This window comes from Athene noctua, chromosome 8 (genome assembly GCF_965140245.1).
Source record: "Athene noctua chromosome 8, bAthNoc1.hap1.1, whole genome shotgun sequence".
In the NCBI taxonomy this organism is placed as follows: Eukaryota; Metazoa; Chordata; class Aves; order Strigiformes; family Strigidae; genus Athene; species Athene noctua.
In genome coordinates, this window is record NC_134044.1 from 30,204,035 (window position 1) to 30,229,760 (window position 25,726).

Here is a 25,726-nt window from a genome sequence, read left to right on the forward strand (position 1 = left end):
CCAAGTTAAAACACTTCTGTTATTTTCATGCTTTTGCCCTCTGACAGATAGGAGATGAACTCCATGAAAACTAATGAAATAGCTGTGTTCAAAATATGTGACGTTCAGTTTTCGCTACTACGGATAAATAAAATGCTCAGTGGAAGGATTATCTTGACTGTATTTAAAGAGAGCTTGCAAAGTGCAGAGCCATCAGAAGCTAACCTTTGTAGCTGAAGTCTCTGTGGTGGTGCTGGGAGGAGCTGCCGGTTTGTGTCCCAACGAGGAGCGGTGCCACGTGGTTCACAGCCTTTGCGGATTCACTGCACGAAACAATTCAAATACATTTGATAAATAGTAACTGCCAACAACCTGCTTGATTGCTACCAGCACAACTCTCTTGGGCATTTTGATCCCAAGCTCCAAAATTGCTTTTAGGCTTTTGTTTGCAGCACACAAATTTTCTCATAAAAAAGAAATTTGGCTTTTTTGAGGAGGTATTTTTTTCTTGATGTCTGGACTAGGAACAGCAGGGAAGAAAAAAAGTCTTAACTAAAATTCCTCTTGGGGCCATACGGAAAGAGCATATCGCTGCAAAAATTCCACCTGATACAGCCAGGACATTTGTCCAGACTTCGTTGTGCAAGGCAGCTTGCCTTCTTCGATAGCGTTTAGATATTGGCAGCAGGGAAATACTTTCTAGTCAGTCAGTGACCAGCTTTTTTACAAAAAAGCAAAGTAGTAAAGGCTGCTTTTGGTGTTTTACCTTAGGGTCTTTGAGACAAAGCTATGCCAGTCTTTAAAATTTTAATCAATACATGAAATTCTACATAAACCACAGCTTTAAAAAAATAAGTTATCTGCTGAGAGATTGCAGTTTACAAATGACTCATTCCTTGTAGTCATTTGAATGAGTATTCCTTTGATAGTGTAATTCCAGATGGGATATGCAAGAGTCTTGACCTGCCAGATCATCTCTGCTAGAACTAAATAAATACTGCAAACTCTTACCTTATACTGAATTCTCATTTTTAAAAGAAATGATTTTGTTTCAACTTAAAATCCGGGTAAGATCACCTCACTGTAAAACATTTAAATACAGGTGTTTCAAAATAAAGATTAAAAGCTTACTGATTTGGTTCAATTCTAAGACAATTTGGATTTCACAGGGCAAAGTTTTGCTTTCATGAACATTAAAAAAGTAATACACAATTCAAACCACATGTAGGTTTGTTAAACTGTGTGGTGAATTACTTGAAAAGGAAGATCGTATGCGTGAGTTTTATTCCAAAAGAGGGCTTTTATGAAAAAAGTGTGTTTTAATGCAATCGGCATGCACGCAATAGTCAACAAAGTACCATTTTTCACTATTGGATATAAATAATTTTGTCTTTAATTCATGTGTTTGGAATTTAAAAAAAAATCGTAATGAAGATTAACAGCAAACAAAGAAGCATAGGAAGTTGATGATAAGACTGTCATTTAATGTATTTTGTAAGGGATTATTAGTCCAGTGTGAAAGAATTTCCAGTATATTTTAGCATATTGGTTTCCAGTGGTTGAAACAGGACTGAGAGGTAACAGATTGGCGTTCCATTCCAGTCCATCACTGCAGGGTGATTGAATACAACATTTGGTCTCTTATTTCAATTTTTTTTTTTTCTTGGTAAGCCAGGAAATGTTACTCCTAACTTGAATCTGGACCTGGTTGTATGTGGCTGAGTCGCAGAGGTATTTAATTGGAAGGTGCTAGGTGAGTGGAATATATTTATCCTTGTAACTGACTGACAGGATTTTTATAGACCTGTCGCTGAAATCGGGGGATATGATTCATTATTTTTACTTTGTAATTCTGAGAGTCACCTTTAACAGACCCATGGGATCAAAATAGTGGGGGTTTTTTGTTGACCTGACATTTGTAATTGGTGTAATGACTAGACTGTGGTTTAGTCCTTAATCTGTTTCCGTTATTAAGCTAATTCTACTTTCACTTAATGCTTATCTGCTGAAAATAATCTAAAGCAAGATGATGATCACTTTAAACTTAAGTGAGGCATACACACTTGTTCTTCATTTCACAGAGCTGGTTTGGCCTTACTTTTCTGTATGAGGTCAAACCTCAGATATTGGGGCTAATTATGCCATAAAAAGGACTACAAATTTACATCCAGAGTTGATACATGACATACCTTCTGACACGATTGTATGCATGTGGAGCCCAGGTTCTTTTTGCTGTTGAATAATACCATTGTTACTGAAAATCTTCAGAATACTTTTCTTGAGGTTAGTAAAAAAAATGGAACAGCTAAGATACAAATAATTGCTTTTTTCTGTGTCAGTGAGAAAGATTTATCCATGAAGAATGTTTTAGTTTAAATGCCTCAAATGTGAGTGAGTGAAAGAAGATCCCTTTTCGAAGACGTCTACCCACTTTAAACAATTACTGCTTGTGACCTGAACTCTTTACTTGCAGCGTGTTTGAACAGTTACTCATTTCTAGCTAACATTTGTGGGAGGGCTGATTCTCCGGCCTCATTCAATGCACCTACTGAAATACAGCGTGGCTTTTTGTGATTCTTGTGGTGTTAGAGGCTACGTAGCAATGTAAATTAATATAAATGCCTTTAAAGGCTTTTCTTGAAGAGGGAGAATGTGAGATTCTCTCATTTGAAACACTTCTTTTATTTTTACAATACTTTATGTTTATGAGAAAATTCTGAAGAGCTCACTAAACTCTCACCCTGGGAGATTTTTGTTTGATTGCTGGTGAATGCAGTATTTAATTGTTAACTTTGTTTAACTTACTTGTTGATCTTATTGTTAGCAGCCACATTATTGTTGACTCGTAGCTTTCCTTTAGTGACAGAACTTTTACTGAAGACTTAGGAAATCTCTCTTTTATTGATAGGTAACAGCCATTCTTTTAAGACTACATAATTCAGCAGTGCAGTCTGTGTTCCTCTAGCTGTTGGGAATTGCAGTGCATCTAAGAGCCTCAGCCCCAAGTGCCCTATTGCTGGCGAAGGTACAAGCATTACTTCTCCCGAAGAAGAAAGGACCATCTTGGATATACTCTGCTTTGCTTTATCTTGCCGCGGATGACCACTTCTTACTTGCCCTGAAGTCAGTGGATGTTTTATCATTCACTTCAGTAGAAATAAGACAGGGAAGTCCAGTAGAATAGCTATGTCTGTATTACATCTTTAGTAAAAGTATTAAGCATTTGTTTAATAGGTTAATAAGAGTTGGAGGTATTGGCTCTCACTAAGCAAAATATTGACCAAAATCAGTTGGAGTGTTGGATTAAAGTCCACAGTATTTGGCACCTGAGAGAAAACAGCTGACCCCTATCTGGAAGGATTTTTGCTTTGTAGAAAGGTGAAAGAGAAGTGTAAATATCCATCAGAAATTGTTCATATAGGTGCTCACAGACAGACAAAAGCAAGCCAGTGCTACATAATATAGGGGATAATGAATTGTTTTCCATAACTGCCAGAGAATACTCTCCAGTTCTTGCTGTGGGGAAGTTTTTTGTTGTAGGAGTTTGGCCCAGCTCCTCCCCTCCTCCTCCTGTTCCTTTCTGCTGATGCCAGGTGGGACTGTGGAAGTGGGTTTCATTTTGACAAATTGAACAGATATGTTAGTGTGTATGATGCAGAGTCTTGGTTTTAGGTACCTCAGAGCTGCCAAAAAGAAAGAGACCTCTATCGTACAGGATACAGAGAGAGTATCGTGTGTTGGAACATCGTGGAAATCGCTTGTTCTGGGAACAGCCACCATTATTTCCCTGACCACAGAGTGGTAACTGCGTGGTTGGACTGAAACTCAAAGGGTGTTTCCTTCTGCCAAAGACTCCCTTCTCTTGCTGGGGTTTTGTAGCTGGATGCCTCTTCCAGAAATAAGTCCTCGAAGCTGATGCACCTCAGCAAGGCACACGAAGCTCCCACCCTCTTGGGCAGTGCCTCGTGCTCTCTGGACTCAGCGGGCTGCCTGCCTGCTGTGAATACAGCACTGCATCACTTTGTGCTCATGGCCGTGCAGAACTCGTGAAGTTTCATTTTCCCCACTGCAAAGTGTAGTGAGTAACTCCTACTGATCTTCAGCTGATTGCACTGAGGAGAGGCTTCCTGGCCTTTTAAAGCCTTTTTTACAAACTGAGTGGCTAGTAACTCACTTCTTCAGAAACAGCAGCCAGACATGCCTTCTACAGGAAGAAAGATCAGGGGAACTTGAAACTTGTGAACAGCTTGCAAGCAATTTAGTGCCTGCACAACTATGACTTCTTGACCCATTGTTCCCCCCCCCCCCCCCCCCCCCCCCCATTTTGACATTCAAGTTTATAGTAACCAGGCCCATTAATCTTTTTTTTTCTACAAAACTTTCCACTGCTTTATTAGGTCCAGTTTTTATTTCTCTGCACAGGCTTTCTTTGTGACCCCTTTATTTTGACAGCTAAAGCTGTCTTTAGTTATGTTCTTGCATATTATTTCCCTGGCTTGTTGACTCATTCACTAGACAGGATGAAAAGTTCACAGTTAAGAGGCATTTAGGTGCTTTACTCCATCTCCTTCCATGTGTTCTCGTACCTTCCTTACTGCACACTACTGAACTTGTTCTGAAGACAGAAGTACTGTCTTCTCACTGGAGTTCCTGTGGTGCCCTTTGGTGAGCTGTGCCAGTCCCATGGGTAGCCTTGTAAACCTTCCTGATCTCTTCAGTCCTTTTCCTTGTTAGGAGAGATTGCCTGTAAAACAAAGGTTGGAGCTGTAGTTTTCCACCAGCTTTGAGGTTCCAAATGTGTGTCTAGTGAACTAAAAAAGAAATTCATAATCTGGCTGTCTGATTTGTGGGCACAGTCAGGCAACTGCTTGTCATGGCCCCAAGCCCGTTGTTGTTAAGAAGCATTTGGATGACTCTCAGATACCTGGTTTAACTTTTAAGTTGCCCTGTGTGGAGTCAGGAGTTGGACTTGATCCTCCTGGGTCCCTTCCAACTCAGGATATTCCATGTTTCTATGAAATAATTCCACATGTATTTAATAAGAAGTCCAACTGAAATACAGGGAGACTGTTTTCCAGGAAAGAAGCTGGTCTAAAATACTTCATTCCTACTAGATTTTACAGATCAGATTTTAGATACCAGATTTTAAATGGTTTATTAGGAAATTTTGCAGCGTTCTGTGACACTGCCTTTTTTGAGTCAGTGTCACATTTTTCATAGTTATGGTACGCATTCTAATATTAAAAAAAGTCACAGCTTTTCTGAGGATAGCAATCCTCTTTCTCTTCCCCCTGCCCTGCAATCACATTTGCTAGCCATTTGTAACCTATCAGTCACTCTCTTTTGCATTACTAAATAAATAGGCTTAGGGCCTGTGTCTAAACTGCTAATAATGTAGTTAATATGTGCTGCTTCAACATCACAGCATTATTCCTTTTAAATACAGCACAGTATATTCCTTTGAAATGTACTCTACTTCTGCTGACTGTACCAGTAATCCTCAAAGAAGTGCGTGCTTGTACTTGTAGTTGAACAGTGCACTCCACTGTAAATCGGGGAGATGCGCCTACGCTGTTAAATGTCTGATATTTTTATACTTTACTCTGTTTAGGGGCAAGTCTTGATTGTCCACATTCGTATGTAAATTTTAAAAAGACAGATTTCCTTTCAAATAGACTACGTTTGATCAGAATATTACTACAGTGTCAGAATTCACAGCTATTCCTTATGTTCAGCTAAATATCATTTGAAATTCTGGCCTCATTTTAAAATTATCAAATTACGTACAGAGAGCACAACTGCAGAACTGTCACCCTTCCTCAGCTGAGGTCAACTGTCAGCTACCAGACATTGTTTCTTTATTTTGGAAAGTTTTTGTTTGGGCAAAGATTTGGTCTTTTAACCAGATCCTGCTTTTCATCTGTTTTTCATGGAAAACGATCACATTTCCCAACCATTTGCAAACAGTGACTGTCTGGCAGGATTTCCTGGATACACAGTAGTTTGAGATTGTAAAAGGCCAACTTTCTGAACTCTGGTGATTAGTATGGTTATTTGTACTGCCTTTTCTTCCATGGGAACTAATCAGCTCATCATATGGAAGGTAAAAGTAGAGTCCAAGAAAAAATGATCTACTAGCTAGTCACCCCCACCATGGATCATAAAGAAAAAAAAAAAAATTAAAACAGGACACCTCACGACCTCAGTGTACTAAAACTTTCTGAAGAGTTGGAACCCGGTATTTTGGGAGTCAACATTTTGTGAAAAACTCCTGAAAAAGTTACTTATAACCTGATCCCATTTTTGTGTAGTAAAGTGAGGTACTGAGGGCCCATGATTTAAATTTGTGTGAGCAGAAGGCAGTGGATAACCAGTGCTGACTGTGAAAATAACCATTTCTTTATTAAACTTTTTTTTTTTAACGTTCTAAGCTGACCTACAAAACTAAAAGCAATGGGCTAATAAAAACATGTAAACCCACAGCTGCTACGAGAAATTCGACCAAGTTTAATTTGTTTCCTATGAGTCAACTGAAAAAAGTGGTGGGATTTTTCTCGTGTACATATGCCATGTAAGAAGTTGAACCCTTTGAAATTTTCCCTGTTCTGAGGGAACCTCCTAAATGGGTAATACGGAATGGTAGAGGAAATGCTGGTATCAGTTGATGAGACAGGTTTTGTTGTTATTTTCATAGAATCCATCAGATGTTTCTTTAGGTCCTGAAAGTGAGGGTGTTTTTTGGATATCAGGAGTCCTAATGCATTTCTTCCTAATCTGACAGGCAAGAGGAGAGCGCCGTTCTCCATTTCCTTGGCATACATCAATGTTGGTTGACTGCTTTCCTTTTCCTCGCCTCCTGAGGACTTCTAAAGAGGGCAACATTCTTTTCTACCTTCTGTCTGTTAAAAATTATGTTTATCCTGAATTGTCTTTTGTCCTTACTGCATTCTCAGTAGTGATAAAAAAAGTCCAAGTAGAGGAAGTAGGATCAAGTCCTGAGCCCTTCAAGTTCATGGGCGTCTCAGCATTAGTTTAAATGAATTGGATTTTTCTCCCATTGACCTTTCTTCTGTAAAATAAATTCAAAGGCATGCTGATATCCTGTTTCTCTGCCCATACTGTCCAGAGTCTAACTTTTTTCCACTGTATGAATGAGATCTAAAAGTTTTGGGTTTTCAGGGTTGGAGGGCAGGCTGGCTAGTTGTTTTTTCAGTCTGTATGGATCCTCCACCCCTCTGGCTGTGCCTGCTGCAGGAGTGTCACCTGTGTGTGTGTGGTTACCACTGACCAGCAGCTCGTCAGTACAGACCCTGCTGCAGGAGGGCAGAGTTATCAAACCTCTGAAATGCTTGGGCAGTATGAGTCTTTCAAGTAGCCACGTGTCTGCATCCTTATATACATATTACATGTGATAAAGGAAATTTAGAAGTGTTTGTTTAACTCCAGACACAGGTTTGAAAGAATGCCTCTTATTCTACAGCACGTAACCCTGAAAGTAAGCAGGGACTGAAAGCTGAAGTTTGGTGGTTAGGTAAGCAGCACGTAGCACAGACCCTTTCTTATCCCTCTAAATGTTCCCATGTACAGGCACCACTCCCAGTGAAATCAGTAGATTTGCTTCCTCAAGGAGTGGGGAATCTCGTAACACAGCAGGGAGCTGCCCTTTTTTCAGTGTCTGCTGCTTTCATTAAATGTACAAAATAAAAGTGTGATACATTGCATCACTAGCAAGCTGATAGAACTTCAGCACTTAAAGTTAACAGTCGCAAAGTTGTTCCTGACAGCTTTTCTATAACAAAAAAAATTACTTTCTAAAATACTGAGAGATTTGAGGGGCTTGAAATTTAAAATAATTCTAGCTACTTCACAGCTACTGTTGTGATAGATAAATACACATACAAAATAATTTTATTAACCTGAATGATTATCTGTGATATAAGGAATGAAACTTGTTACCTAAACATTCTTTTTAATTGCTTATGTCTTAACTAAATCACAGGAGAAAATGCTTTTGCGAAAATAATTTTGGCAGACTAGTTAAAAGTCTTATTGACAGGGTGTAAATCTCAGTGTGAAGAATTAGGGATTTGGGGCTTTGAGGAAAACCAAAATATTTTAGGATTTAGTTTGTTTCTGCATGTCTGTTGTACTGTAGTCATTGGCATTCGTATTAAATACAAAGATTGCTGCCTGTGAAGTTCAGAGAGCAGAAGCTATTTTGACTTCTTTTGGAGCTTAATAAATGTACTGACCTGAACGCTGAGGTTGTGAGAATAATCTCTGAAAGGGAGTTGCAGTACCAGCAACTGCTCTGCACAAATGTGTGTATTTTGAGCCAGAGTGCTCAGTTTCCAGAGAAGGAGAATCGTCTGTTTGGGGAATTATATTCCTGAAGCCAGTTCATGTTATTGTTCGGAAACTCTGACCAAGCAGAACTGGAAGGAGAGAGCTTGTCATAGGAAAAAGTTAGAACAACTGCTGTGCATTTGTGGAAGGAAATTCTAGAGACTGTGGTAACACCATTTTGTTGTCTTTCTAAGAAATGCTGGTCCCTGTATGATATGAAGACCAGCAGGTAGACAGGATTGCAGATGTGCCTACTTTTGGAGTGGAAAATAATTTATTTCTGCAACAGAAACCTTTTACAAAAGTGTGCTTGAATATATTGCAATGATCTGAAGCTCTTGAACAGTTATTCTTGAAATTACAAAGAGAAAACAACATGATGGTTAGGTAAATAGCACAAGAAGCTAAGATTTATTGGTATTATGATAATAGTTCAACCCTATTAATTCTCTGATCAAAAGGGCATCGGTACTGGGAAAAAAAACCTGTTTCTTTAATGCACATGCAAAATGTACAGTACTTTGGAAACATTAATGGTGATTTTCTGACAGATTCAGAAAGCAAAATAGGAAATAAAAATCCAGACTGCAGAAGCGAATTCTGGGACCGAATTTGGCAGTGTTGTACATTGCTCTGCCTCTGGCCAATGCAGTCAGATACAACTTTAAAAGAGACTTTTTCCATAACTTCGTAGGGATTTTATGTGCTCTTTTGTTCTGGGTTGTTTGTCTGTCCTACTGTCTGTTCTTGCTCAGGGAAGATTTTGATTATTTCCCTATAAGGGGATTCTGTGTAGTTGAAATGGGGTTTCTTGTTTTTTTGTGGATTTATTAATGTTTACTGGAACACAGAAAGTGTTAAAATAATAACAGCTTGTCTAGAAATGCCAGCTTGGTAGTAAAAGAATATTTATTAGATAGGGTTGCTCCTCCCTTCCTCCTTACAAAGCAGCACCATTTTATATTTCATGTATGTAAACCCTCATTGTTCATAAATATGGTCACTTTTGACACGGCTTTTGTACTGGTAAATAGAGGCATTCACAACAAAACCTGATTGTAGCCCTCTGGCTCAAGTGGAGGACAGTCAATTGTTTTTCATCCTGTAACCTATTTAACAATTTCTGTAACTTCATTAGTCTAAAAATGTCATGTATCTCTCACAAAGGAGATTTGTCTTCATTTTGTCTTCAGATAATTACATTTCTCCCAAAAAGAAAATAAACATGGTTTTAACAGAATCATTAATATGTCTCTTTAAATATGAGCGCTACAGGCACTCATCAAGTAAACAAATGCATTAATGCCATTCTATATTGTATACATTAAAAAATGCCATAAGAATGTTCTATAGAATAGTTTCGTTCAGTACCTTTTTTTCTTTCTCTCAGGAAATGGGATTTAATCCAAATTCTAAGATTAAGTTTAAAACAACTCAAAGGTTGTTTTGTTTCCATTTGTATAACTAGTTTAATGTTTTTTAAGTCCTCAGTGTATCCCAACAATGGAATCAGTCAGTTACAGGGAAGCTCAGTAGGACATTCTTAAAGTTCTCTTCACAGTAGCAAATAATGCTGAAACTATTTCAGGAAAAGAGCAACTTTTTTCACTGAAGAAGTTTATTTGAGTTAGTACTTAACATAGGATAATAAATATTCAGATACTTATGTAATGTTCCAGCTTCAAGATTAGAAATTATGATGAACGTGCAGCAGGAAAACAAAGTCTGTGGTTCAATCAGTTTAATAATTACTTGTGTACTCTTTGTTAAAGCTTCATGAAATTTTCATGAAACGTTATCGGTGTCCAAAAAAGCAAGTGCCATGAATTTTATTAGCTGAACCTGCAGGTTGAAATACTGTAGACTGTCACTTGAACCTACTGCAGTAATGAATAGTTGAACTGTTGAATGTTAGTTATTAATTTCTGCACTTTCAAAGGAAAAGTGATTGAGAGATACTGGGGTTTATGTATTTCTGTGCTTTTAGTATACAATGAATGATAAGATCTTGTTCTTTCCAGCTCTGGAAATGAACAGTATAAATGAAATCAACAGCACACAGCTTTAAACTCCTCTGCCTAATAGGTATTTTCATCTGTATATACCATGCATGTGATTTTTGCAAAATATTATTAACATTTTGGCTTTGAACAAGGCAAACTTTTTTGCTTTCCAGATAATCAGCAAATAGTGTCAGCAGATAATTAAAATGCTGAAGCTAGAAAATAATACTTCACAGCTGTTCTGGCTGCCTACCACCAGTTGTTTCAAGGATATCAATAGGGGCCACCCGGAGCGCTCTGTAGCAGCTGTAAACGTGGACTGGGTACACTCACTTATTCCTGAGTGCTAGGGAGGGCTCTGGCTGCACTAAGACTAGGCAAATGTCTTCCATTTAAGAGAGGGGAGTTGTAAAAGTTCTTCACGCTAAGAATCTAGTAAAGCATGCGTTTGTTGATGTCTGGTTTTGGTATAAAATGAAAATGCCACTGATTTCCATGAATCTCTCCCGTACTTCCCTCCTCTGTCAGAAATCACTAGACCACGAGGGAATGTGGCATAGCCTGAAGCTAACCCAGCCGTCTCGCATCTGAAGCTGCTCTGGCTGCGGGGTGCTGCCGAACGGAGGGGCCTGGCCCTGCCCGCGGATTTCCAAACCTCTCACTCTGTTTTGGTGTGCGTGGCAGCCAGGGGCTGCAGGGTCAACCAAACTAATCTGTTAATCTAGCTGAAATAATAACGAGCAAGGTCTGTTTCCGTAGGTTCAGCAAGGTGAGCGGGGTGTTCATGCACGTCACCTTGCTGTCCCGTGGCTGTTGGGGCTGACACAGGGGGATGGCCAGAGTGTGCCACCCCTCTCAGCAGTGCTGTGGCCAGGAAACCAGAGATTCTGGTAGCCAGGTGCAGGCTCCCTGCTTGCGGTTCTCTCATACAGTCTGCCAGGATTGAGTTGTGACCTTAAACTGCCTTGTGTGTTGTTTGTGATTTAGAACCACAGAAAAAAAGAACAGTCTTTAAAACCAGCTTTTGTTTCATTTGCAACAGCCCAAGTGTCCCATGGTCTGCCCAGAGGCCTGGAAACATCCAGAAGCACCAACACCTTAGTCAAGTCACCTGTGCTAAACAGCAGAAAAGGCACCACAACTGTCTGATTTTCCAGCTTCAGAGCACTGTCCCAGAGGAGGGCAGTCGTACCCTTTGTCAGGTTTGCCAGCGCTCTGTGGCCCCGGGCGCGGGCCAGTGCCAGACCAACACGCTGTGTCTGTATGCAGCCAGCCATGCACACACCGGCAGTCCAGCACCTGGGCAGGTGCTTGGGTGTACCACCACTATGGTTTTTTTAAAAGAACTCATTATTTCTCACATACCTTCTTAGAGGAGATGGGACCCATCTAAAAATAAATGTGTATTGCATTTGTGTGTATGAGAAGGAAGGTAATAGTATTCTTCTTAGAGTACCCGGAAGAGAGCCAGACCTATCAACTGTTCTGTATATGATGTTGCAGAGTGTCAGGCTAATGCAGAAGTACTTGTTCTGCAGATAGCATTCATTTTTAATGTGGCTATTACAGGTGATGAAGCTACAAGAGTAGGATGTGATAGATGTTGTCTGTGGGGAATGCCATTTTTACCCATTATTTGATAAAAATACTTCTGTGAATTACTGTGTCTTCACGAGGTACTGTAATGAAAGGCTCTACTCCTTTAACAATTCATCTGTTCTAGTGCTCGCGCTATGAAAGTGGATTTTTATTTCCATTTAACTGACTGAAAGGGTGTATCTGTTTGAGACAAAGAACTCCACGACTTACACTAACCCCCCCGTGCCCCACCCCTGTGATTTCTAAATATGCCAGGCTCTCAAGGCAGCTGAAGTCACTGGATGCTGTGTTTTGAACACAAAAATGATACCTATTTTGTAAGGTCAGAGCCTAGATGGTTTCAGAGTGCTCCCTGAAATTACCAGATACGTCTAAATATGCGGTACTCCTGGTCTGTACGATGGGGACAGCCTTGCAAAATGGAATGGAAATCTCTGAAGTTGCACTGTGACGATTTACTCATTATCTTTCAAAGACAGTTTGGTACATCTGTCACTAGAACAGTTTGAGAATTTTGCAGTAAATATGGGATGAAGCTGTGTGCTAGATAAAATACTTAACAGCATGTCAGTAACTGAGCCTTTGAGTAGCCAAATGCACTTGGTAAGTAAATCTCTGGAAAAATAGTGTGTGATTATATAATTAACAGTGGTATCACAGCGCACAACCATGAGAGGACTAAAAGAAGCTAACACTGAGTATGTTATTTTGGTTCATCGTACTAAACTTTTCACATTCCTTTTTTTGTGCATGTAATGTAAACATAAGCTAAAAGAAAAGACTAAGACAACTGCAAACCTAATGAAATTGATGCTTTGTCTGCACAGTCTGGCATGTAAACTGTCTATGCCAGTAAAGGTTTTTCTCCAAACATTCTGTGTGGGCTCATGCCAGAGTGAAGCTCATTGTTTCTAACAAGACGTGATTCAGATCATAATTTAACTCAGTCCCATTTCCACTTGTTTGCATTTAACAGAGCTGTAAGCAAGTGACAAGCCATAAAAATTGGGTTATCCTACTGAAATTATTGCATGATCTTCAAGCTTTACATTTGTAGGAGCAGTGACAGTGTCTCGCAGGTGTGGAAAGTAGTTGCCACGCTGTGGGGACTGTTGCAATCTACTTAACGAGTCGTAGTTACCAAATGCACAGGTGGGTGCGTGATGTTAGGGCATGGTGCTGTAGTTTCTGTAAAGCCTTTCCATGTTGTGAGGAGAGACAGGACTTGCTTCTTGAAATTTCCCAGTCTGTGGTGAAGACAAGTGGAGAAGAAGCATGGCAAGGGAGGAGGAATCCAGCTGCCTGCTGCAGGCAGAACAGTGTGTTCTCATGCAGTTACTGAACCACATCCTGCCATGGTTTTGTGCTTATAATGGCCATGGAGAAGACAGAATGTCTGCAAAGAAATATAAAATATTTGTATGTATACATCACAATATATCCCATACTAAAAGTTCATCTTTTGAAACTAAAGCTACTTGAAGTTGAGAAGTAATTAACCCACTAGTATTTTGTTAATAATTAAGAAGAGTGCTCAATGGAGGATTCTTACACAGAAGCATTCACAAATTCTCTTTTAATATCCAAGGGAGCACATAGCATATGTACAGTTTTCTTACTAAAGACAATCTAAAATGTTTCTCGCCTGCCTTTTTTAACAAACAGCAAATTCCTCCCCTTTCAGGAATAGAGGGGTGGCAGCAATAACTGGAGTGCATCCCGAGGTCTGCAGAGGCAGCGGGCGTTGGCCTGGAGGCCTTGGCGAGCCGTGGGGCAGGGACGGCACGGGGGACGAAAGGCTGCCTCGGGTCTGGGGAGGAAGAATTTTTCTAGTTGTTGTGGCACCCCCCAGCCAGTCCTCCCACAGCTTCCAACAGCTGCCATAAGCTGCTGTAAAATATCGCTTAATTGTAGAATTTCCTTGATACTCTTCATCCCCGACCGCACCCCTGATCAGACTAACCACCCCCAGGCAAGGCGGCTGTGGTCTGTTGGAGCGGCAACTGTAACTGCTCTTGGTAAGCATTTAAAAATACTCATCTGTGAGTTAATTTTTTTATCCAAAACAGTATTCTTATTTTTCTGTACAGAGTGGGTCTCACCCTTCCCCTACTGAAGTTTCCTAGGAACAGACACTAGGCCTGGAAATAATTTTGAAATGTGCGAGGGAAATGAGATCAAAGGTTTTCATAAGAGAAAAAGAACATTTTTGTATGCACAGTAATCTTTTTCATCCTAATTGTCACACAGGACTAAGTACTTGAGCACATTTCTTTCTGTTTACCTTAGAGGAATAAAATCATACTTCTGAAAGTCACGTCATGTTTTTTTTGGGGGTGTGTGAATTGGTATAAAAAAATTACTATTTTTTTAAATAATTAAGACTGTACTAAGTAGGTTTCACTTCTTTAGATTCTAGTGATGGTTTTTGAATTCTCTGTTTAATGACAAAGAATATTGGTTCTCTCAGTGGTGCTTTACTGTCTGCCCGCAGGCAGCTGAGGGGAATGTACCAGGCTGATGTCTGCAGCAAACAGTCAGCGTTTATCCTCTGGTGCAAACAAACATAGGCTAGTAGGTACCGCCAGCATCAATGAGTGAGCTAACACATTATTTCTCGGCTGGGTGTGCAAGTTAAAGTCTTGATTTGTTCTTTATACTATTTATTTTCTTGATGTGAATGTACTGCATGAATCTTTTCCCAGACCAATAGTTGTGGAATCTTTGAATTAGACCGAAGGTTTAAAGTAAATGTAATTTAGAAAATAATCGGAAGGGGTTCACTCTTGATTCTTTTTTTTCACAGAAATAGGTTTATGTGTGTTCAGGGGCACACAGGAACGCATTTCCATTTAGCAATAGCCCTTTGTGTTGTGAGGTCATTCCTCTAAGCTCCTTCTGTGCGGGGAGTGAGTGCCTGAAGACCTGAGGGGCACAGCATCCTGGACAGGCCCCAGCTGGTCTTGTAAAGGAAACAACACGGTAATGGTAATAGTGCGGGTTCCATTCATCCTTGCCCTAAGTCACCTTATTAGATTATAAACGACAGTTGCTGAAAAATAGGTGAGAGGACTTTGCATGTTTAAAGGTAAGCCAGTGCAACTGCTTGAGCCTACAGTTACCTCCTTATTCAGAGTTCTTTTTTAACCTACTTAATTTCATGTATCTGGATTCAGGGATGAACGTGCAGGGGCAGGAGCTCTTATGTCAGAGTGGCTGCTGGGGGAGAGGCTGCATGCCGGCCCTGCTGACGGCCTTCTCTTGGGAAGGCCGGCATTTTATCTAGGCCGTGAGGGAATGCGTGAAGAGTTCCTGCCTTGACAGATCACTCCAACTTTTGTACCAACCCTTAAGTTGTGCTAAATTGATCCAGTATATTCATAATTATTTTGATTAGGTCTGTTTTCAATCTGGATCCCTTTGCTGATTTGAGTCACTCTCCACAGCCTAAACCAGTTGTACCAGCCGAACTGCGGAGGTGGCAGAAGGTGGGAACGGGCAAGGTGCAGGCCTGACTGGGTGTTGTTTGGCCTCACAAAGTGAACTGTGGGACAGGGGATAACTCTAAACTCTGCTGAACCTTTTATGTGTGGAAGGTCTGAATGCCTAGCACCCTTCTGGGTCAGGCCCCGATGCAGATGAAGGCATTGAGGGAAATGAACGTTTTCTTTGTTATTTCTGCTAGCTGTCTGCTGGGACCATGCTGGACTGGTGGTGATGGTGAAGGCGGGCTGCTTGGGCAGGTCCTGGTCTCTCGGGGGTCCTGGCCCAGCTGACTAGCTGTACTAATGGTTGTTTTCATCGGGGTCAGCGAGAGGGCCAAAATTACTGGCTGCTGGTTGGGAGAAAACTCGCCTTGCCTGGTGAGAGGGAGCCCCGGAGAGCATGGCCAAAGCCACTGGCAGGGTGGGAGTGGGACACTGTTCCTGCAGTTACTGGGAGTGTCTCTGGTCTGTGTCAAGAGATTGTTTTACACCAGCATGTTTTAAGTAAGTTTCTAAGGCACTAAAAGCTTGTACACTATTCCCTTTTTGCTGCTAGATCCTGCATGATAATGGTTACTGAAATGCCGTGTGGCTTGGCTCTGGGTGTAGTTTTACCAGAAATTGCACTGCAGTACCATGAGCAAGCTCACACAATAGACTGGGATGTTGTGGCCCCAAGATAATTTTCTTAAATTTAAAAAACTTTCCATCTGTATAAAAGTTTCTGCCACATCATGCAATGTCAAAGCGCTGTGAGTGGACTCTTACTTGAGACAAGCTTCCTTTTTGTCCTTTTTTGCTTACAGGGAACAGAGGGACAGGGAGAAAAAGTTGGGCAATGCTTTGGCTCTGCTTGGGAGATGTAAACAGATTTCCCAATGTTTAGCGATGGCGGTGCAGCCGGAAGCGGGGGCCTGGCCGTGCTCCAGCGCAGTGTGAGCTGTGGCCCTTTGGAGCAGTTAATGAGTCAGAACAGGAGGGCTGGTGCTGCGGGTGAGTCACCAGCTTCCCACTTGCCCTGAAGCAGCTTTACTTTGATGTGGCTGACTCGCAAAATCCGCTCTCTGGGTCCCTGTGACAAAGCCCTGAAAAAGGACCCCGTACAAGTACTACGTGTGAGCCAAACTCCAAGTCTGTGTTATTTCAGGTGAGAGTGCACTGCCAGAATCATGTATTTCAAATCAGTGCTTTCTCCTCAATTCCCCTTAAACCTTTTTAGATGAGTAGATCTGAATTGCCTAATACTAGAAAAAAAATACGGTCTGAAAATAGAATGCACTGAGATACATTTGTTGTTGGAGTTAGTACAAGTAGAAAGAGAATTTGTATACTTCATACTGCTGCTTGCTAATTTAAACTAACTGAGCTGTCTTGGCAAGGCTGCCGTGGAAGTCAGGGATTAAGAGCCTAGCAGTGGAAAAATGCAGTACACAGCAGTAACACAAATTCTGAAGAACATTGACATTTCAAAGTGGGAAGCAGACACCCAAACAGGAAGCATTTAACAAAAGCCTAAGGTACAACAGGTGGAACGGGATCAAAAGTCCTAAGAAAATACTGAGTGGTTTAGATCCAAGCTTTGCTTTCATTTTTCTCTGTATTTTGGGGCTACTTTGTCATGTATTTGAATATTTCTCAAATAAGAATCTTATAAAAACAGTTTTAAAAGTTCATTACATTTCTACATAGCAGTTCTCTCTACTTTATAGTAAAGCTTCATTACTATCAAACTTCAATATTATCAAGCTAATATTAGGTGAGATATCTTTAAAGTCTGGGGTTCCTTCTCTTCGGATTCATACACATGTGATGGAGATGCTTATCTTCAAAATTTATAGCAAAGAACTGTTTCGCTAATTCTCTCCTGAACTCTTAGGCTGTCTCTGGATAATGTGTATAGATGGTGAACAGAAAATGGCATGCATTAAAAGAGGTAAATAATAGTAGAATATAATAATAATAAAAGAGCAAATAATTAGAGATCTAGATCACTCATAAAATCAGTCTTTTTCAGAATTGTTCTGACATGGAGTTTCAGGTTCATTGTTGGTTGAGCAATCATTATAGTAATACTTGTTACAGAAAGTGTATTTAAATGTGATCAGTGCTTTTGATTCATATACATTTTTAAACAAAAATAGTGTTATCGTTCCATCTCCTAATTTCCTCTCCCTCTGTGTTGGGAAAAAGGAAAGTAAAAATGACAAGGGAAATACAAAAATATTACTTACATAACTTTGGAGCTATTTTATGAAAAACTTTTGAAAATGAAAATGTTATAATTTGCAGAAAATTATGCGAAGACTAAAAGCATAAACTAGCAATTATAGAAAAATACTTTTTTCTTAAGGGAAGTGGAATCTTACAATTTACAGAAACAGAATAGAGCTCTTAGGACTGAGTAAAAGATGTTTTTGTGGTATTTATTAAGTATTAATTTGGACAGATTTAGTGTAACAGGTTATCTTTCTGTATAGATGCTGCTACACCAGAACAAAGTGTGTGAAGTGATTTATAACAATATCATTCCATCGATGAAGTGGGTAAAACTAGCATACAAGTCAGTGCCTTAGGGGATGTAGACCAGGGGTTTAACACAGTGACACCTAATTGTCTGGGTAATCCTAAAAATTAAATGCTTAATCTTTGTCTAGTACCAGTGTAAAGCTCAGTCGCTGGGAGAAGGAAGACAGTGAAATTCTTACAAGTGCGTCACCCATGTAGTTCAGCAGTGAAGGCAGGATCTGTGGCCTGTTACTTGCCTTTGTCTGAAGCTTTGTTTTCTGTCTCATTGTAGGCTATGTGATGTATGCCAAGAAGAAAATCCTCCTGGGATTAGTAGTTCTGGAAATAATAAAACAAGGAACAGATCGATTGATACAATCCTAGATAAGGATATTTAGGGGCTCTCTCCATAGTGTTTTTCTTTTGTGTGTACATTTCAGAGCTGAATAAATGGTCTTCACTGCAATGAAATGTCACACGTATGAGCAAAATTGGTTTTTTTTCAGGGTTGAAATAGTGGTAAAGGGTGTAGTTTCACAATCAGAAATGCTGCTCTTCGCCACTAAGGCTCTGAATTGCCTCTCCCACCCTCATGCAGCCATACAGCTGGTTGGGTGTGAGTCCAGCAGAAACAGAATCAGCAAAGCAGAAAAGAAATTAGTATTAGGCCTAAGGGTTTGCTCAGCCTGATCTGTCAGGCTGCAGGGCTGCGGGATCGCTGCTGTCAGCCCAGGAGAAGGGGTGAGTACGCGTGGCCAGGGACGTGGGGCTCTCAGCAGCCGTTGTGGACTGGGGTTGTCCTCAGCCAGGCGTCAGATCCCAGCTTCAGTCCGACTCACCCTGACGCTGGCCTGTATCGTCCTGTTCTAACGCCCCCAGTCCCAGGGACAGCCCAGAGGTAACTGCTGCGCTGGGTGCCCGCCACGGCCGTGGGGCTGCCGGACACCCTGCATGCAGCTGGGTGGCCTGGGCATGGAGACACCTCTCAGGAGGTCACGTGGCTGGGAACTGCTTTGAATCCGTTTTCATGATGAAGGTCCTGAGTTTTAGGACAGTATTCTGCCTTTTAGTGATTGAAATCCACCTGTAATGTTTAATGTTTTACTCACCAGCCTTTAAGAAAAAAGAGCCTGTTCTAAATTGAATTTTGCAAGCTCTGATGCCCAGAAGTCTGTAAGAATCTGAAAAACGGCTCATTTCTTTCACTGCTACATTTTCTTTTCTTCTCCTATATAAATAAAAAGATACTGGGCCAAAATCTGCTATCCCAGTATAAATAAAACATTTCAAGTGGAATGAACCAGTACCTGTTTCTGCAAAGGCTTAACATAACCATTTCGACATCTATGTTAGAAATAAGGGGGGGGAGATTTACATGAACAGTGGAAATCAGGTTGGGGGGAGGCTTCTCTGCCCTGAAACCACACCTTTATTTTAGAATCATAGTCTGATTTTAGGGAATTGTTGGGTTTTCAATTCTACTATCTTGTTGAATAAGCATTGTCTAGTGTTTAACAGCCCTTTCTTTAATAACTGGATCAAATCGGTTTAGTGGTCATAGTAATATATTCTAGTAACAACCAGCCACTACTTGATCTTGAATCATAATATCAATGCCATATTTGAAGTTCTGTTTCAGACACTCTGTCTGCATGTTTTTTAATGAAGAAGATATGTTTGTACACTGCCAGGATGGCACCAAGGAGGATAAGCAAGGCCACTGGTAGATCCTGGCAGTGGCTGCTGAGAAGTTATTATGTTTACACAGAAAATTCCTGTGTTTTGTTTTGTTTCAAATGCAGCTGGATTCTTTAAGAGTTATGATCTTTAAGTTTTTTGATCATTTTTTCAGTTCTTTTGTAAGTTAAAGAGCATCACATAATGGTCATCATTGCCCTGCTTCTCACATGTGTAATTAAAGTACAGATTGTTTTCTCTGCAAAAAGGATAAAAGAGATTTTGAACAACAATGGTGTTAGTTTTCAGCTACAGTGTTGTGACTGGTTGCTTTGCATAGTGATTTGCAGAACGTTTTTCTCTTTTCTTATGAGGACTTTTATGTGTGAAGAGGCTTTATGAATTTATTAAATCTTGATGGAATATTTTTAATTTGCAACTCTTGTTTCAAATGAAAAAGGAGAAAATCTGCAAGGCAATACAGACACCTCCTAGAAAGGTAGTAGCTTAGAAACTACTTCCTTGTTTCCTGATTCTAGATTATGTGTTTCTTTATGTTTTGTGCTGGCTAAATGCTGCCTGCCTCACTGTGTCAGTAACTAAGAAAAGACACATACTTCAGGGAAAGCAAACGGCAGAGCTCTTCCTCGTAATCCTTTGCAGGCAGGACATTTTAAGTGGGCATATTTTAAAACAACAAGAAAGGGATGGAGAATTGTCTCATGGTACAATGTGGATTTTTCAGCTCATTTCATCCTAATTTGAAAGCGTGTTTCAACAGGAAGCATTATGCCGGGTGCATTTCTGAAAGAGTAACTGTTGCTTGACTCTCTAGCTTTTAAAGTACATAGTACTGCTATTCTTAAAGTTTTTTTCAAAGTCATTATTTGGAAAAGATTTTGCTGAGCTGACGATAATGTTTATTGTCAGCACTATATAAACTGTACTGCTGAAGAATATTTTTTATTACTTCTGCAACTAAACCCTATATGATTTAAAATTTTTTACAGTTTCAATAAAGTAAGCCCAATGACCCTGTATTAAAAGCGTGAGACAAAAGAATTCATAGTTACTGTAATAGACTGCCCACTGCAACCAAGCATTCCTGCCACCGTGCTCCCTCCTAAATATCTGCAATGCTGTGAATCTGTGCAAATTGAAAGGGTGTGACCCACTTTTCATTGGCATCTGTGGCAAAGCTTCTAGTGAATCCACTGTTTCAGGATCAAGACCTAAAAGACAAATTCCATATTTTGATCAGTGTCTACTTTCACTACTTACTGGCCTATTTTGTAAAGAATAGCAGATTATTTTTGCTTTTCTCTATACTGCATCTTGGGTGAGGTAATAACAGCATCAGAATATTCAGGTATTAAATATTTTGAGTTAAAAGCTAGTGTCTTTCAATGTTTAATTATAACTAAATGTTAAATGGAAAAAAAAGAAGGTAACAAGGAAAAAACACTGTGACAACCAGTGTGTGCTCCAGTGGTGTGCAGACTTCAGTTTTATGAGTTTCCTGGTTATCTGAGTTGCTTGGGCAGATTTCTTAGTTCCATCTTTCCCAGGAGATAAAGGCCCTTCCTCTTGAACACCCCTCGGCCCCCTTCTCTCCAAAGGAGAGAAGCCAGGAGCCCTCTGCCTCCAGTGCCTCCCAGCCCCCCACCAGCAGAACCCCATGAAGATCAGGTTCACAGGGAGACGTGGTCATGGGGGGGCGGTGTGTGGAGCTCCCGTTGCCCACGGCTGTGCGGAGCCTCCACCTGCCCGTAGGACCGTGACGGGGCGCAGAGATGGTGGGTGGTGTTGGGCTCCCTTCAGCTCTGGGGAGCCTCCAGCTGCCTCGTGTGTTCATAGCTCTCACCTGAATCCAAAAATGAACATGTTGTTTGTCTTTCAACACCCATGAAGTGTGAGAATACTACTGCTGAAAGGAACTTGGGTAACAAAACAGCATTTTGAAGTTGACCATTTTGGTATTCTAGAGTGTCTTTTTGTGAAGAGCTCTTCCTGTTACTGCGCACTGACGTAACTGGCAGTTCTAGTTGGAGTTTCAGATCTGTAGCTGGAATGAGGAATAGGTTCAAACAGGTTACAGATTGCTTAATACAGCTGACTTCATAAATGCTTTTAACTTGTGCCTCAGGTTTTCCTAACAGGAATTTGTGCTTTCAGTTTTTAGAGATTAACATTACAGTAAAAAAAGTCTGATTTAATTTTAACCTTTTTGCTTATATTTTACAGAGTTTATATGTTAAAGAAGTTTTGAAGTGAGAAATGTGTTTTCATATAAACTTCGTTATTTAATCCCTAAAGCTCATGCTTAAAAACATGTTTCTCACTATTTGGGGAAAAATCTTTTCTATTATATCTTGGTATTCCAAAACTCATAGTTTCAGTTAAGTGTAGATTATTTATTTGAATTACAGTGCCAGAAAAACAAAACAATGGAACTTTAAATAAAAATGCTTTTAATCTAATTTAGACACAAGTAGGACTTAACAGAAGACATTGCCCAGTTTATTGCTGTAGCAGCATCTTTTGTTCAGAATGCCACTTCTTAATTTTGGAAAAAGACCATTAACTGAACTGGATACAGGAATTCTTATACTTGAAATGTAAGAGTAAAAAGAAGAAAAGCTAAAGTATAATAGGAGTTTACAATGAGGTTTACAATGAGGGGAGAATAAAGTGTTTTAATGGTAGGGAGAAGCAATAGTGGGTGGTTTCATTGTGAATAACAAATATTCTAGAAGTTATGAAGAAGGGAAGTGACTCAACAGCTGAAGAGGCTGAGTTTCAGAGAAGCATCGAAGTGAAAGTGTGATCTTCAGTTACAGCTTGGGAACTGTACATTAAATATAAAATATTAGGAAAAGAAAATGGATATGGACTAAATAAAGACTGTGTCACTTTTTTTCTGTTCTTCAAAAAAATGGATCAGGTTACTTTTTTTTTTTTTTTTTTATCCTGCTTGTAATTCACATTATTTTTTGTAATACCAGAGACTCACTGTAAAGAGTCTGGATGTGGTAACATCACAATAGATGGAAACTTGCTTGTAAATAGTGGTGGTGATGAGCTGTGTCCGAGGGCACGGGGTGGTCCCCGCGGTAACAGCCGTGCTGATGTGAGTGAAAGGGGAGTGAGGAGCTTGAGACGGGGTTCAGTAAAGGTGATGTTAGACTGTGCTTTTATGAAACAGGTGTTGGAATGATTTTCCAGATACAGAACATTAAATTTTTATCCTTCTTGACGATTTAGCTCCTCTAAAGTTTTGTAACAGAAAACTAGTAGAGGAAATCCCATCCAAGTCCAGCCCATGATCAGTAGCCTGGTTAGTCAGTTGGGCGAAAGCTGGCCATGGAACCAGGCAGTCCCTGGTAGATACCAGACTGTTGGTTGCTTTAAGATAGTTCCTTCTTCTTTTTGGTCTCAGATAGAACTACATGCTGATCCTTAAAAACTTGTCCTGGTAAATTTCCTTCAAAACTGATGCATTTCAGTGAAAACCAGTTGCAACAAAACCAGTTCCTTCACCACTGTATTCTGTGGCAAAAAGTGTTTGACAGAGATCACACTTTATAAAATCTCCCTGTAAAATCTCATGCAGATTCAGGCAGTGCTCCATTGTTCATGAGGGTTTACATACTAGAGTGGTATATACATTGTTGACCTACATGGCAATAAAAACTGTTAGTGCCTTTGCAGAGAGATTGGTGGATACATGTGAGTCATGAGGACTTAATCTGCTTCTTTTGGTGATGAGAATACAGCCTGATATTCTTGGAGACGTTACAGACAGACTAGTTTTCATGGTGTGGTAAGGACAAAGCAGGTGGATTTAGCAAGACAAATGCCTATCTTTTCAAAACTCAGCAAAATGACCACATATTGCTGAATGAAGAATGGCCTTATATTTGAGTATGTAGAAAAAGGCTGGTAGGATAACTTTTGGACAATTAAATATCTGGAATATGAGTGTGTATTACAGATTTTCAGTATCATAATTCACCAGTTGTTCAAGGAAAAGTAGTTATTCAATGGTAGTGTCTAAAAGATTAGAATGGGAGAGCCAGGAGATCAGAAGAAGAAATAAATTACAAGATGATAGATAATTTCAAGTGATTTAGGGTGAAGATGCAAAAGGCAGAAAAATGGGGTAAGAAATGGTAATAGGGCTTTCATGACATTATGTCTAACCATGTATATAATATACTTGGGTGTTTTGTGTTAAACTTGTGTCTTTTCTTTCTCAGTCACATAGAAAAGATTACAACATGGCAAGATCCTCGAAAAACTATGAACCAACCGCTGAATCACATGAGCCACCATCCTGCAGCTGCTTCCACACCAGTACCACAGAGGTCTATGGCAATGTCTCAGCCCAATCTTGGTGAGTGCTGGATGTCATCTCTCTGGTGAAAATACAAAAGAGACAGGACAGATACCTTTTACTAATTTGTTTGCCATAGTAGTTTTTGCTTCAAGAAGGGTAGTTCTGGTCCTGTTCTCAGGCTCAGAAGTATGTTCTCCACTTCCTTTTACTTTTCCCTCTGTAGAGTTGTCAGCAAGTGAATTCGTACTGTTTTGAGATGAAGATCTAACATCTCATGCATTTTATGTTATAGCCTCTGTGATGAATTTTTGATGCAGTACTGAACATAGAAAAATAAGCTCTTCCTGTGCTTTTTCACTCAGAAGTGGTATAAAGCCTCTACAAGCCCACCATATCATTTTCAAAGCTCACAGTGCTAAGTGCTGTTAGATGATCTGCAGTCTTTCCTGCATGTCAGAGGTTGTAGCTGTTTTGCTTGTTTGTTTGTTTATGGTGGTGGGTTTCTTTGTGTAGTTAGGTTCTGCACTGGAAGCTACTTGCAGATTTCTAAAAAGTCTGTTTTGCAGTATGAACTACCAAAAAACTTTCTATAAATGGTGTGGTTTCGTTGCTGTTCCTGTTCAGCACTTCAAGCTTAAATTTAAGCATCGATTTATGTTCTTCTGATTTTCCCAGATATGAGCCTTAGTGAAAATAAAGCTATGAAAACTCTGAAAAGATCACAAAACTATGTCAAAGAGTTAGTCTTAAAAACACAGACCAGATTCTTGTTCAGGTTAATTTTTGGTAATTTGGTCTCATGATTCCGTGATTATTCATTTGCAGTGTGATTCATCAGGACAGTCTCTTCACATGCCAAGAAAACGGTAACTGTTTAGGTGCCAGTGGTCAACAACAGCAGTAATGCAATATACATGCTTTTGTCTTCAGTTTATAGAATATATAGAATACATATTATTCAGTATAATAAACACCTAGGCTGTCTCCTGAAGTAACTAACTTCAGTTCTTTCTTCTACCTTTCTCTCAGCAACAGTCCTGCTTGAATATCTTCAGTGAAAGGTGTTGGTTATGTTGTCATTTAGCGGACAGTAACAAATTGTATCATGAGAGGGGGTATCTGAAGAAGAAACCTGAGTAAAATCCAGAAGGTTGGGGTGTACTGCAGTGTGTCACACTGCATGCTAACACTAACAATTGCTCTGTGCTTGTTGGTTCAGACCACAGCTGTGCTTAGGTCAGTCTGTTTATAGCAGTTCTGCACTGTCCAAGAGGTAAGAATAGGACAGCGGGGTTTTTTGTTCATACCAGCTCCTTAGCTTATGGTGACATCTGTTACATTCTCTCTAATTAAAAAACAAAGGAGGTACCATAAATCAGGACAGTGTACAGCAAGATTTTTCCCTCATTTTGTCAGTGGAAGTGAACCAAAGCCAAATCTTGGACTAAAATACTTGTATACTGAATTTTAGAGGAAGGTCTTCCTCAGGATACGAAGGATTATAAATACAAGCATACACCTAATTAAGAGTCTGTTCCTGAAGGGACTTCATGTGCCCAACAGGCACATTTCCACAGACTTCAGAATCTGTCATGTAAAATCCAGACTATATGTCATTCAGTACCCTTGACATTTATAGATGAGGTTCCAGTTTTTGCTAGGTATTTGTACAATGCTTGGCATAGTGGTTCAGATCTGTGAGTTTCCTAAACATTAGCCCACTAGAAATAGTATGTAAAAATTTCCACGGTGTCAACATTTATTTAATCGAGAAGATAATTTGTCAATACATT

The 25,726-nt window shown here is 39.9% G+C and overlaps 1 protein-coding gene across 1 annotated transcript in view; it reads left to right on the forward strand.

Moving 5' to 3' along the window:
- The window catches only part of WWTR1 (WW domain containing transcription regulator 1), a 67,777-nt gene that overhangs the window by 16,933 nt on the left and 25,118 nt on the right, over window positions 1–25,726 (forward strand). The window contains exon 2 of the mRNA XM_074912507.1: window positions 23,854–23,990. Within this exon, the coding sequence (XP_074768608.1) occupies window positions 23,854–23,990 (137 nt within the window). The remainder of the gene's footprint in view (window positions 1–23,853; window positions 23,991–25,726) is intronic.